The following is a 14,652-nucleotide window of genomic DNA, read 5'->3' on the forward strand; positions in this document are numbered from 1 at the left end:
ATACTACCAAAAAAAACCGGTTCTAGCCGGCCTACATGAAATAGTCACGGTTTTTCGTGATACAAAACCGAACCGAACGATGTTTCAATTGTTATCCGGTTTTGTACTGGTTTACTTATTAAAAACACTAGTGGGATTATCATAATCCTCACCGTCTCCGTCTCCGTCTCCGTCTCCGTCTCCGCTTTTGAAAACCCTAATGTTGGCGGTATAACGCTCAACTTTTCTCTGCCAATGGATTTGAAACGACGGTATGTTTTCTTACTTCTATGGTTTCTTAAAATGTAAGGTCCGAATAAACTCGTGATTCCTTTTGTTGTTTGGATTTTTCCTAGTTCATTTTTGAGAAATAGAGACAGGATCAGTGAGCTGTCGGATGCTCTGCTTCTGCAGATACTGTCTTTTGTTCCGACAAAAGATGCCGTAGCCACTAGTGTGTTGTCCAAACGATGGCGCTATCTGTGTAAGATGATGCCGAGGCTCAGGTTTTGGTACGAACGCACAGATGATCTAGAGAGGTTTTCAGATAACGTCTGCAGGTTTTTGCTCTCACATCAGGCTCCGGTTCTTCAGAGTTTGCATCTCGAAGTGAATTCTGAAAGGGGTTCCACTATGGATATTGGAGTACTTCTGGGGGTTGCGTTTGGACTTCATGTGCGTGAGTTGGAGCTCCAAGTTTACTCTTGGGAGCCGTATAGGTTTCCTACAAGCTTATACAACTGTAGGACACTTGAGACCTTGAAGCTTGGTTCTCGTGTCCTTTTAGACGTCCCGTTTCCGGTTTGTCTCAAGGCCCTTCGTACTCTTAGCCTTTTTGATGTGAGCTACAAGGATGATGGATCTGTTGTTAACCTTTTATCTGGCTGCTCTGTTCTTGAAAATCTGGAGGTTATGATGTTTTCGCATCCTCATCTAGGGACTTTCACTATCCATGTGCCATCCCTGCAGAATCTAACACTTATTTCTGACAGTGAAGATTTTTCAGTATTTGTGATTAATGCTCCTCATTTAAAACATCTGAACCTTAAAGGGTTAATAGATGAGGACTCTTGTCTGATTGAGAATACACCTGAGGTGGTGGAGGCACATATTACTGATGTGTCTAGTGTAGTCTATGAGAACATTCATGGATCTCTAACTTCAGTCAAACGCCTTTCTTTGAAGATTGCATCACCCTTGAAGCTGGTAATGTTTTTTTTTTTTTTTGAGTTTCTTGTTGTTATTAAATTGTTTGTGTACTAAATTACTGCCTCATGTATGTGTAGACTAAGTTTAATAGAATCTTCAACCAGCTGGTGTGTTTGGAGATACATACATATGAACCAGAGTGGTGGAATCTGTTGATGCTAATGCTCCATAGCTCTCCTAATTTGCAAGTCCTCAAGCTCATTAGTGTAAGCATTATTTACAAGGTTTCCATCTCTCGTAATATTTTCCAACTGATCAGTTTCAGGTTTTTAAAGATGTAGTGTCTCTCTCTTGTTGTGTTTAGGAATGGTTTAGGATCCTAGATCGTCTCACCTATAACAGATGGAGTCAACCGAAATATGTTGCTGAATGTTTGGTGAACCGTCTGGAGACATTAGTTTGGGAAAATTACGAAGGGGATATAGAAGATGATAGAGAGGTGGCCCAATACATGCTAAGCAATGCAAGTCGTTTGGAAACACTTGCTTGGAAACGGCAACCTTCTCCAGAACAGACATTCTTCATACGGAAAAGAGACTCGAGAGGTTAAAGGAACTGGAGAGTGTGGTCAAGGCTTCCAACTCATGCCAGCTTGTGTTTACGTAAACTGATGTCACGTGGGAGTCCTACAAGCGTACTACATTACTCGCTCTATAAGGGTTTTGTATTATTTTTCAGATGTTGACTTTATAGTATGGCTCTATGTTTAACCGTTTAAGAACTATGAAGTTTAGTAAGTACTGTTAAGGACCTAAGGTGATTCAATTTTTCTTTTGTTTTGTGATTTGTTTATATCTAGTCGCATGTTCAGAATGGCAGAACATGTATTATGTTTACAGGTATGGTGGAAAACAGAGAGGCCTTCAAAATTTATAACCCAAGATGTCTGATTTTGACATTTAGTTGAGAGGATGACTTGAAAAACATATTTGTTAACCGGTTTTCAAGATATTGATATCAAATCAGCGGAACCAATTTTTAAATCTGAGTCAGTAGATTAATAATATTATTAACCATTGAAAAATAAATAATATCAAAAATTCTTGTTTTATTTACAAAATAAAATTATTTTTAACTTTAGTTTCAATTTAAATCACCATAAATAAAAATTATTTGATTAATTTTTAATACCAAATTAAAATTTTGGGTAAACATTAAGATAATAAATAATAATATAATATAACTTTTAAACTAATGTTCAAATCTAAAATTTGTAATAGATTAACAACAATGAAAATAAATTAATAATGGCATGTCAATAAATTTTCTATATTACTATTTTCTTCAAAAGACAGCCAAAATTTCATCAAAATTTAGAAAAACGCGAACAAATAGTTTAGTTTATTTTAAGCAATATTAAAAAATATATGATAAATTTAATTAAATAAATTTTAAAATATTATTAGACTTTTGAGTATTTCAACCAGGTCAATTTATATGAGGTTACATGTTAATTGGGGGAGGGTTGAGTTTTAATTGAGTTTTATCGGATTTTTAAGTAACTAGTCTTCCATTAAATCTAAAGTGAACTATATACGAATCATAAGTTTATAATCGTGTATTCGGGCCGGATATGAAAACACTGTATGAAATTGAAGAGCATAATTTTTTTATACTCAAATCTCAAAAGAATATCTTGCAAATGTCAAGAATCAACATCTACTTCCACTAAAACCAAATTCATAATTTATATCAGTGAAACTAGCCATGAATTTTTTATCTCTGAAATTAGATGAAGGAGTAAGATTAAAGCCAAATTATTAATTGTCTTATTTTGACAAGTAATATTAATTGTTTCTTGCGAGTCATCCAAATAATTTAATAAGATTAGATATTAAATAGAACAAATCTACAAAATAGCACATTATAAAATTTTATCATTAAAAAAACCCTAGAGTATTTATTAATTGATAAAATAATTAAATTACTACAAATCCTAAACTTTACTCTAATTCCAACTCTTAAAATATTAAACTCTAAACTTTAGTCACTTTTTTTGTCAACAAATTCTAGTCATTAAACGGTCTGTCACTAAACCTTAATTAAAATATAAAAATTATGTTAATTTATAGTAAGTGTTATTTTTTTTAAAAAAAAAATCTCTTGTATGCTATTTTTTGAAAAAAATGTTGTTTTATTATTGCTATATTAGAGGGTATATCTTCTATTAAATATGTAAACTCCAAAGAGTTAAGTAAACTCAAAAACCGGGTTACATGAATAGTCACGGTTTATCGAAATACAAGACCGAACCGAAGGATTTTCAATTTTGTTTAGTACTGGTTTTAACTTATAAAACACGCCAATGAATCATCTTAGACAAATTCTGCCTCCGTCTCCGCTTTTGAAACCCTAATGTCAGCCGAGCTTTTCTCTAGCTACTCGGCGACGAAACGATGGTAAAGTTTCTTCTTTGTATAAGACGTTCTGTAGTTTTTCCTAATCCTTAAGCTCCGAACCAACTCGTGACTCCTTTTGTTGTTTGAATTTTGCCTAGTCATACTTTGAGTAATGGAGACAGGATCAGTGAGCTGCCGGACGCTCTGCTTCTACAGATCTTGTCTTTAATTCCGACAAAAGATGCCGTAGCCACTAGTGTCTTGTCGAAACGATGGCGGTTTCTTTGTAAGATGACGCCGAATCTCAGGTTTTGTTACCATGGCACCAAAGGTCTCGTGAGATTTTCAGATAATGTCTGTAGGTGTTTGCTTTCACATCAGGCTCCTGTTCTTCAGAGTTTGCATCTCAAAATGATTTTAAAAAATGATTCCACTATTGATGTCGGAGTACTGCTGGGGATAGCGTTTGGACGCCATGTGCGTGAGTTGGAACTCGAAGTTTACTCTTCTGATGAGCCGTATAGCTTTCCTACAAGCTTGTACAACTGTGGGACTGGAACACTAGAGACCTTGAAACTCGGTCACAATGTACTTGTAGACGTCCCATTTCCGGTTTGTCTCAAGGCCCTTAGAACTCTACGCCTTAACGCAGTGAGCTACAATGACGCTGGATCTGTTGTTAACCTTTTATCTGGCTGTTCTAGTCTTGAAAATCTGGAGGTTATGATGTATTTGCATCCTGATGTGGAAAATTTCACTATTGATGTGCCATCCTTGCAGTGTCTAACACTTGTTGCTGCCGATGAGGAATATGCGTATTTTTCGTCCTATGTGATAAATGCTCCTTCTTTGAAATATCTGAACCTTAAAGGGTTAATAGATGAGGAATCTTCTCTTCTGATTGAGAATATGCCTGAGCTGGTGGAGGCACATATTACTGATGTGTGTGATGTAATCTATGCGAACATTCATGGATCTCTCACTTCAGTCAAACGCCTTTCTTTGGATATTTTATCACCACTGGACCTAGTAATGATTATTTTGCAATTTCATTTGAGTTTCTTGTTATCGTTTAATTGTTTGTGTACTAAAACACTGCCTCTTCTATGTGTAGACTAAGTTTCCCACTGATATAATCTTCAAGCAGCTGGTGTATTTGGAGCTACATATATATGCACCAGAGAGGTGGAATCTATTGATTCTCATGCTCCATAGTTCTCCTAATTTGCAAGTCCTCAAGCTCATTGGTGTAAGCATTATTTACGAGGTTCCACCTTTCGTAAAAATTTCATACTGATCAGTTTCGGGGTTTTAATGATATATACACACTGTGTCTCTTCCTCGTTGGGTTTAGGAATGGTTTAGGAAGCGAGATCACCCCCATAAGAAATGGAGTCAGCCGAAATATGTTCCTGAATGTCTGGTGAACCGTATCGAGACTTTAGTCTGGAATCACTACAACGGGGAAGTAGAAGATGAGAGAAAGGTTGCTCAATACATCCTAAGGAATGCAAGTCGTTTGGAAACGGCAACTTTCTCCAGATTAGACATTCACCTGGAGAAGAGACTCGAGAGGTTAAAGGAACTGGAGAGTGTGGTATGGGCTTCGAACTCATGCAAGCTTGTTTTCAAATAAACTGATGTCACATCGGAGTCCTACAAACGTACTACGTTACTCAATCTATAAGGGTTTTCAGATGTTGAGTTATGGTACGACGCTATGTTTAACCGTTATGAACTTAGGTTTTGTTAACTTTTAGTTTCAGCTTTTAGTTTTATGATTCGTTTTTATTTAGCAGTAGCTTCTTGCATTTGAAAGAATAGCTTCAGAAAACGATTTGATGAATGGGAATTGATAGAACATGTATTATGTTTGTTAAGTATGGTGATAAACAGAGTGGCCTTCAAAATTTCTGAACAAAGATGTCTGATTTAAAAATTTAGTTATTAGCGGTGTAAATAACTTAGATGACACACAAAAAGAATTATGACAATTTAAACATATACATACATGTAATTAATCTAAGATTTATTAAATACTTTCTAGTGGTTTAGAAAAACTTATCACAAAATAGTAAAAAAGAAAAAAAAATGACAAAATAGATTTAAACATATACATACCTGTAATTAATCTAAATTTATGATATAGATTTGAAAAATTTTCTAGGGTACCTCTAAAAAATATTTTTATCACAAATATATAGATTAAAATGACCAAAATGTTCTATTAAAAGGATAAATATACATTTATATTTCTACGATGAATTAATCTAGACTTAGGATTTTTAAAAGTTAAAGAGTTTTTTTTATAGCAAAAACATTTACAAACTCATATAGACTCAGTAAACCATAGTGGCAACTCTGCATCCATGTGTATGACGAACTGCGGTTGTATCCGAGCACTGCGTGCCAAGCGATCCGCCATTTTATTGTTTGTCCTCGAAACATGAACAATTTCTGAGTTGGTGAAGCTTCTTCTCAAAAGCTTGATATTGATATCTTGCATATTTCTAATGTTTTATCCATTCACCCATGTGCATTTTGATCATATAGATTAGGATTTAGCCATGTTTAGGTTGCATTTTGCATACATAAGTCCTTATCAGGTATTGGAGTACGACATGGAGTTCTTGGAGACATTTGGGTGCAATTGGAGTCCAAAACAAGTGTTTAAAGTGATCATTGGGCGAGCACCTTACCGGAGCGACCAGTCCGGAGCGACACCGTCAAGTCGCTCTGATCTCCCTATCAGAGCGACCTTACCAGAGCGACAGGGAAGAGTCGCTCGCGTTTTGATCACCCGGAGATGCGAGAACGAGTCCGGAGCGACCTCTCGCAGCGACACAGCGAGGTCGCTCCCGAAGCATGGAGCGACTACTCGGAGCGACGAGCGGAGGTCGCTCGCGTTTTCATCACTCGGAAACGCGAGAACGATTCCGGAGCGACCTCTCGCAGCGACACAGCGAGGTCGCTCCCGAAGCATGGAGCGACTACTCGGAGCGACGAGCGGAGGTCGCTCCGCATCTTATTTCTGCTCGAACTTATGATTTCTCAAGGGCCTTTTGGTCATTTCATGATGCACGTTTTTATTTTCTAAACCTATGCTTTAATACTCTGTAAGCCACCGGGAGGCAGATCATCTTTGTTCTTAAGAAAAACCACCAAAAAACCTTTGGAAAGTCATCTCTTGAATCAATTGATCAGTTTTTGTTATTGAAATTCTGTGTTCTTATATCTATTTTTTGTGTTTCTCTACATGATTAATCTGAAATCCAAAATAGGTTCAAGAGGAATCATGGAGATTAGTGAGTAATCCCCCTTTGAATTCATGGGTTAGGGAGATTAAGGGTGATTGGGTTAGAGCTAGGATGTTTTAGTGTAGATCATTCGTATTTCCTTGCTAGCAGAGTGAACCTAATGCATCTTCTGAGTTGGTTACTCAGTTGTTGATCCTTAGGCATTTCTCACCCGAAAAGTGTTCGAGGAAATGCCCGAGATAATTCTTCCTAGCTTTTAGCATACTTTGCCAAAGACATTTGTTGTTAGAGGTGCTAAGATAGCCATTGGACTTGCTAGTTATGATTACTTTCATATTATTCAACCAAAGACATTTGATGCTTGGATTGTGTTAGTAAATGAACATTCATCTAGACATAGAGTTTGTTTAGGATTGTGTCTAAGCTTAAGGTTGATAGTTTGATTGATCGTTTGCCATCCTTAGTTCGAAACTTGATCACCCGAGGTCTAATACTTATATCCATGAATTCTCTTTTCCCATAGTTAAGAAAGTATCATTTAGTTATTCCTTTTAGTTAGTTATAGTTTAAAAACCCTTTTAAAAACCATTAGTTGCACTTAGATTAAGTGATTACTTGCATTCTCGGTGCTTTCATATCTCTCAGAACTTGTTCGACAATCATTTATACTACAACATTTGTCTTAGGAGCCTTGAAAACTCCTAACATCAAATTGGTTCCGTTGCCGGGGATCGAACCCGGGTCACCCGCATGACAGGCGGGAATACTTACCACTATACTACAACGCCGTTGCCAAATTCTGAGTAGATTTAAACATTGAGATTTAGTCAATTGCTTGAGACTAAGTCATTTTTATTTTATTTTGTTACTGACTCTTTTTCACCTCCTCTTATTCTACAGGTTTATGAACTTGCGGAGCAACGGTCCATCAAACCTAGTTCCACGAGCTGCAGACATCAGAGCTTTAGAGAGAGAGTGTGCTAGAAAGAAAAGAGAAGAAGAGCAACAGGCTCAACTGCAAAGACTGAACACTGATATGGGAGACGTTCATCAGCATGATGCAGGCTTCAATGGCGCTAATAACAATGCTCCAGCTAACCAACAGCGAGCAGCTCGACCCATTCCCATTGGCACTTACGATCGCCCCAACATTCATGGTCATAGATTGGGAATCCGAGCACCCGCTGTGGCAGCCAACAACTTTGAGATCAAATCAGGACTCCTCAACGTGATCGAGAACAACAAGTATCATGGTTTGGCTCTAGAGGATCCATTTGATCACTTGGACAGGTTCGACAGCTACTGTGGGTTGTCAAAAACCAATGGTGTGTCCGAAGATGCCTTAAAGCTCAAGCTATTCCCTTTCTCTTTGGGGGATAAGGCACGTCAGTGGGAGAAGTCTCTACCCAGTAACTCTATCACCACTTGGGATGATTGCAAGAGAGCATTCTTGGAGAATTTCTTCTCTACTTCAAGAACTGCTAAGCTGAGAAATGAGATTTCCAGCTTTCAACAGAAGGGCTTGGAAGGATTCAGTGAAGCCTGGGAGAGATTCAAGGGCTTCCAAGCTCGATGCCCACACCATGGTTTCTCTAAGGAGAGTTTGCTGAGCACATTCTACCGTGGAGCTCTTCCTAAGTACAGGGCCAGACTGGATACAGCTAGTAATGGGTTCTTCTTGGGGAGAACTGAGGAGGATACAGAGGAGCTGGTTGACAACATGGTTAAAAGTGATGCAGTCTACAGTGGAGACCACGACAGAGGTAGTAGAACAGATGATAAGCAGACAAGGAAGGAGTTGAAGGCCCTACAAGATAAGATAGACATCCTCATTGCTGACAAAGCTACCCAAGAGCAGCTGCACTTTGTTGGCAACCCCAGCCAAGAGACACCAGTTGTTTTCCATGAAGTTGAGGGTTTGGAAGGTCAGGAAGAGTTGTGTTTCATCAACAACAATGGTAGCTGGTACAAGAAAGAGCTCAACTTTCAGTACAACAACTACCAACAGAAATCCTATTCCAACAACCAACAGAGTGGTTATCAGCCTCGGAATAATCAGTAAGGCAGCTATCAACCTCAGCAAAACCCTCCTCCTGGTTTCAACAACAAGGGCAACCATTCTTCCCAACAGCAATCTAATCCCTCTACCTCAACTCCTCAGGTCAACACCACTGAAGCTCTACTGAAACAAATCCTGGAGTCTCAAACAAGAAGTGAGAAGCATGTTGGCTATGAGTTGAAGAACCTTCACTCAAAGATTGATGGGAGCTACAATGAGCTCAACAACAAGTTCAGAGCTTTGGAGAACCAGTTTGCTGCGATGAACACTCAACAAAATCGCCAACACGGTTCTCTACCTGGAAAATCTGAGCAAAACCCAAAGGAAACCATGAAAGCTATCACTCTCAGGAGTGGTAAGGAGTTACCTTAGAGAACTCTCACCAAGGATGCTGAGAAACAAAGTGAGGGGGTTGCCATCAACATAGATGATGAAATGGTGATTGTTGATGAGAAGATCAATGACGAGATCTTAGAGAAGATAGTGGAAGCCAAAGGAAAAGGAAAGGTTGGAGAAGAGAAGAAAACAGTTAAGGATGGTGAAGTTGTCACTCCTGCCAGTGAAAGTTCTTTTGTTCCTCCTGCCTATGAGCCCAAGCTCCCATTCCCAGGTCGATTCAAGAGGCAGCTGCTAGAGAAGTACCAAGCTCTATTTGAAAAGCAAATGAGTGAAGTACAGATCACAATGCCCATTATTGATGCTTTCATGCTGATTCCTCAATACAGCAAGTTCCTGAAAGATGCTGTAGCTGCAAAGAAGAAAGAGATGGAGGGCATGGTGATTCTCACTCATGAGTGCAGTGCTATCATTCAGAGCTTGTCATTCCAAAGAAGCTAGAAGATCCATGATGCTTCACATTACCTTGTGCTCTTGGACCTATGGTATTTGATATATGTCTCTGCGATTTGGGAGCTAGTGTCAGCTTGATGCCCCTATCTGTTGCTAAGAAGCTCGGCTTCACTCAGTACAAGAAGTGTAGACTTTCTCTGGTATTGGCTGATCGTTCAGTGAAGTACCCTGTGGGTATCTTAGAGGACCTCCCAGTGATGGTTGGAAATTATGAGATCCCTACAGACTTTGTGGTGCTTGAAATGGGTGAAGAAGCTCAAGACCCTGTAATCCTTGGAAAGCCTTTCCTAGCAACAGCAGGAGCTACTGTTAATGTGAAAGAAGACAAGATTTATCTCCATCTGGGTAAAGGGCACATTCTCCATTTTGACATCAAAGAGGTAATGAGGAGGCCAACAGTTCAAGGGCAAGTTGATGTGTCGAGTTTTAACCCGATTATCTAACTGCAAGTGCACAGTAAAGTATGCAGTAGTAATGCGGGATCGAATCCACAGGGACCGATGATCACACGTAGAGTTACAGACAAGTTAATAGCTACAGCGAATCAATATATATATTTTTGATGGTTTTTATTTAATTTTCTTAGGTGTCACAAAACATAAACAAGCTGTAAAAAGATGATTTAAACTATTTGAAAACTATTTTAAAACAAACGTTGGGCATTGGGAATTCTCAGGGACTTCTTTTTAATCAAGATACAATTAATGGCAGACACAGAGATATATTAAGAACCGTCTAGAACTCAAACACGATAATAGAATTAACCTACTTCCGTAGCGCTAATTCTCTATGTTATAGAAATCTCCACACTAACTTCCGCTGAGTTTCAATTTCTAAACAAGCATTAAGAACAGGTTCAATATGTTCACAAAGCGCAATAACATCAACTTCCGAGGGTTAAGGACACTTTGCTCATCTAAAGTATTTTCGGAAGTTCAAACAATCACTTTCGGTGCATCAAACAATCTGATATCATGAACTAAGTGATCAATTCAGTTCAAGCAGTAAGAAATCCATTAGATGAAGAACCAAAACGTAATCCCTTAGTCTACACACGTTTTATGAATCAAAACATCAAGAAATCCCCTATGAGAACCCCTAAACCCAACTAGATGACTACTCACACATAACTAAGCAAGAACAACACGATTTTATGAAGAAAACATGATAAGATTGTATTAAAACAGAGGAAAGGTTCAGAAGATCTTCTCCAAGTGGTTTTGAGATGAACTCCTTTACAAATCTTCACAAATCACACAAAACAAGTACAAAACTCTCAAATCTCCCTCAAGAACTTGTAAATCTCCTTCTTGGTCGCCCCTGGTCTTTTCTGAGTCCCAAAGGTCGAGTTCCTCTGTCTATTCTTGAGTGGAGTGGGTAAAAAGGAGTGAAAAGCTCGTTTGTGCGTGTGGAGCCCGTAGAGCGTGGGATCGGTCGATCCACATGGACCGGATCGGTCGATCTAGTGCATGAAAGCTTGGGATCGGTCGATCCACATGTACCGGATCGGTCGATCTCACATCCTGTGCGATCAATACTTCTCATAGAGTCCATTGTTCGGTCCATCTTGCTTCTAAATAAATCCCGAATGCGTTCTTTTCTTCCAAGCTATCTAGTAACCTGCATATTACACTTAAGAACACCAAAACGCATCAAATAGACCAAAACATTAATTAATACCGACCATTTAATTTCTCCAAAACGAGTTTAAAACCGTTAAAAACACGGAATATCAACTCCCCCAGACTTGAATCTTTGCTTGTCCTCAAGTAAAGAAGATTAAAATTCGGGAGCTCACTAACCCTCAGTAGACCTTACCTTGTGATTTCGCTAACCACTTAAATCAGAGACTGTCAAGGCATTCGTTCCAAATCCCCACCAAGACCGCGCAAACCTTTCCATATTTCAGACCTGCAAGTCTCAGTTTCAAGTAATCAACTCTTTACATTCATTAAAAAGGGCGTGACCTTTCCACCAAAGATATCTCCATCAGGTATAACGGGCTTGGTGTTTGGGAGGTTGTTTTAGTGTTTAATTAGGTGAGGCTCAAGTGTTTGTGGGTATTAGCGATAACAAAAAATGCAAAACATTATGCAAAATCGCTGGAGAAACCGAGTATATTGATAACCACGTTTTCGAACTGCTCAAGTCTCAAATGATCAAAACCCAACAAATCTCAAACTCTAACCCCAAATTTAAACAACGCATCATCTCTGGTACACAAAATAAAAATAAAATGTCTAAATCAAATCTACTGAATGAGATATAAACATGAACTCATTTTTTTTATTATTTATTATTATTATTATTTTTTTTTTTTAAGTTTCAGAATGAAAACTTATACAAACTGAAATCGAATATATACACTGCGATGCAATCACACACTTACAACACCCAATTTTTCTATTTACACCTCTAGACACACAGGTCTGTATCTAACCACCTAAATGTTCTGATCCTACCTAAGCAGTCGGATGAACCATGTCTACCCTAATCTCTCCATTGTTTTTGCACATGTATGCACATATAATCAGCGTGTAAGAATTCATGGAGATGAAATAAAAGGGTAAGGTGTAGGTGTGGTACCAAACTATTGATGAGTCTGGCCATTCAGGATTATTAAAGAGTGGTAAAATGTGGTAAAGAAAATCCTGAATGTGTATATGGTGTACCGTTTCCTGATGTTGATTCCTGGTCAAAAGAAATTAAATTCGTTAATGGTCAAAAATAGTTGAGTCGATTACAATTCACCGAGACTTGATAAAAGATTTAAGGAGAGGTTGTTTGGTCAAGTGGTTCCTCGGTTTGTCTGCGCTAACAGTCCTGAAAAAATGGTCAATATGAAATGTAATGCACAACACACAAGGAAATAGTCTAATAATCATCACAGGGTCTGATAAAAATACGTAGAGAGTTTTTAGAGTTTTTTTTTTAAAACAATCAAATCCGATAAAGTAAGAAAATAAAAGAAATAATAGCAATATGGTACATAAGTAGCATCCTCCCCCAGACTTACTTCACACCGTCTCAGTGTGAAAATAATTCCAAGAGAGATTACCGATCAGGCGTTGCGGTCAGTGCGCCTCTTCGAGCGCCTCTCCAATGCTCCATCATCATCAGAGTCCTCCGCTGCCTCAGGTCCAGCAGCGGTGTCGTGAGCGTCTGAGTCGTCATCGCTATCTCCAGAAACAGCTGGCTGTGATGCGCATCCCTTCTTAATGTTGCAGATTCCCTTCCACATCTTCAGCAGTATGTAGTTGTTGGTTTGATGGCTCTTGATGGACCAAGCGTTGATCTCAGCAGCGGATGCAGTAGCGGGAGGTGCTGGTGGCAGCATATACGGAGTGAAATCCGTGGGGAAAAGACTTTCCTCATCTTCCGGTTCCTCCTCTATATCATCATGTGGTGCCTGCTGGTGTGTCGATGATGATGCGACTCCTTTCTTCTTCAGTGTCGCGGGTCTGGTGCAGAGAGATGCAGGCGGTGGTAGAAATATGAGGGCACCTGGATCAGTCAGCTCGGTGATGGCGGTATCGGGTAGTTTGACAAATTGCTCTCTCCCTTGTGGGTCCTGGAACTGGTAGATATGAGGGGCTGACTTGTCGATGCTACCTCGCCAAGGGCCGGTGAGGTAGTGGCTGCTAATGAGTGCTCTCATGTCGAAAAAGTTCTGATGCATCCCCTTCTTATCCACCACTCTGTCAATAGGTGGAAGAAACACTCCACATTGCCTTAAGATCTGTGTGATAACCGCTCCAAACCCACATCTCTTCGTGTCTGAAACTTTGAAGTACGCAAGCTTCTCCGCGATCACAGCTCCTATGTTTATGTCCTTCCCGCTAACATAGGTAATGTCTGCGCCCTGAGGCCATAGGTGTCCAGCCCCGATGAACAGAAGAGCTAGCTCATCTTTTGTCACTGCAGCGGGTTCTGTCTTCCCATAGATAACACTGCTGATCACTCTCACTGCATATCGCAGAACAGGGCTACGAATTCTAGCTTGCTTGGCCTCTCGAGAGATGAAGTTTCCTGAAGCGATGAATTTCCAGAAATCATTGTGTTCCGGGAAGTCAGGAACACAAGATTGACGTCCTTTCCCGAACCCAAAGACGTCGCACAGCTGAAAGATGGTCATGGAGTGGAACTGCCTGTTCACAATGAAGGAGAACATTGCCTTATCAGCTACCGGGTTGTCCTCGTCAGGATGGTAGAGGCGGGCTGATGCGAGGAACTGCCTGGTCAAATCAGCATAGCAATCACAGTGGAGATCGAAGATGTACCCCAGGCCAATCTTCTCGAACAAGGCTTCAATATCCTCGGTTATCCCCAATGCATCTGTAGTGTCTCTGTGAGCGAAGCGCGACGGACATATTTCCACTCCCCTCATCTGCTCGTAGAAATCATCATCATGTATATCCCACTGCTGGGTTATCTCTCGATTCGCAGGATGAGACCTATCCGTCTTTCGGAAATTGCCCTTTGTGCTGAGCCTAGCAGTCTGTACCGAGGAACTCCCACGCTCACCCTGCTTCTTCTGTCTCTTAGGCATTATCTGCAAAATTAATTCATCAAGACCCAAGTAAGAGACAAATAGAAAAACACTCTTATAAAATCAATTCTGATCAATCCCCTAAACATGTAAAAATTTAGCACACATCTCTTCTCAAAACTCAAAATAACACATCAAACTCCATTCCAATTTTCGTTTTTCAATTAAAGTCCAAAATTAAAATTTTTATTTTTCAGTTCCAAATTCATAATTGCTTAAAGAAATCATGCTGCAAAGTGTTAATCATCCTGAATATTCAAGCATTTCATTCAAACAATTAGAATTTCAGTTTTAATTTGAACTTTTATCAACATTATGACCATTGGAAATTATTTCTCTAAAATCCCAATTCAACCCACGAAATTGGCAATCAAGGTAACCCATGAGTATAATCATCACAAACAAACCATC

General features: G+C 39.3%; 2 protein-coding genes, 1 long non-coding RNA gene and 2 other non-coding genes across 5 annotated transcripts; 3 read left to right on the top strand and 2 right to left on the bottom strand.

Annotated features, from left to right (window-relative positions):
- Positions 1–22: 22 nt before the first annotated feature.
- LOC106410265 (F-box/FBD/LRR-repeat protein At3g26920) lies at positions 23–1,972 on the top strand. Its single transcript, XM_022706198.2, has 4 exons — positions 23–251; positions 336–1,185; positions 1,266–1,394; positions 1,493–1,972. The coding sequence occupies exons 1-4, from the start codon at positions 235–237 to the stop codon at positions 1,736–1,738; spliced, it is 1,242 nt and encodes a 413-aa protein (XP_022561919.2). The 5' UTR covers positions 23–234; the 3' UTR covers positions 1,739–1,972.
- Positions 1,973–3,252: 1,280 nt separating this feature from the next.
- Positions 3,253–5,572, top strand: LOC106376976 (F-box/FBD/LRR-repeat protein At3g26920). Its single transcript, XM_013817120.3, has 4 exons — positions 3,253–3,587; positions 3,686–4,556; positions 4,642–4,776; positions 4,882–5,572. Exons 1-4 carry the CDS (start codon positions 3,544–3,546, stop codon positions 5,161–5,163), a joined length of 1,332 nt encoding a protein of 443 aa, XP_013672574.2. The 5' UTR covers positions 3,253–3,543; the 3' UTR covers positions 5,164–5,572.
- Positions 5,573–6,195: 623 nt separating this feature from the next.
- On the top strand, positions 6,196–6,742 carry LOC125589737. Its single transcript, XR_007325900.1, has 2 exons — positions 6,196–6,307; positions 6,424–6,742. It is a non-coding gene; the product is annotated as an uncharacterized LOC125589737 (long non-coding RNA).
- A 755-nt stretch (positions 6,743–7,497) lies between these two features.
- TRNAD-GUC lies at positions 7,498–7,572 on the bottom strand. Its single transcript has one exon. It is a non-coding gene; the product is annotated as a tRNA-Asp (tRNA).
- Positions 7,573–8,267: 695 nt separating this feature from the next.
- On the bottom strand, positions 8,268–8,374 carry LOC125590838. The gene has a single exon (XR_007326840.1). It is a non-coding gene; the product is annotated as a small nucleolar RNA R71 (small nucleolar RNA).
- Between the last annotated feature and the right edge of the window lie 6,278 nt (positions 8,375–14,652).

This window comes from Brassica napus, chromosome C7 (assembly GCF_020379485.1).
Source record: "Brassica napus cultivar Da-Ae chromosome C7, Da-Ae, whole genome shotgun sequence".
NCBI classification, from domain to species: domain Eukaryota; kingdom Viridiplantae; phylum Streptophyta; class Magnoliopsida; order Brassicales; family Brassicaceae; genus Brassica; species Brassica napus.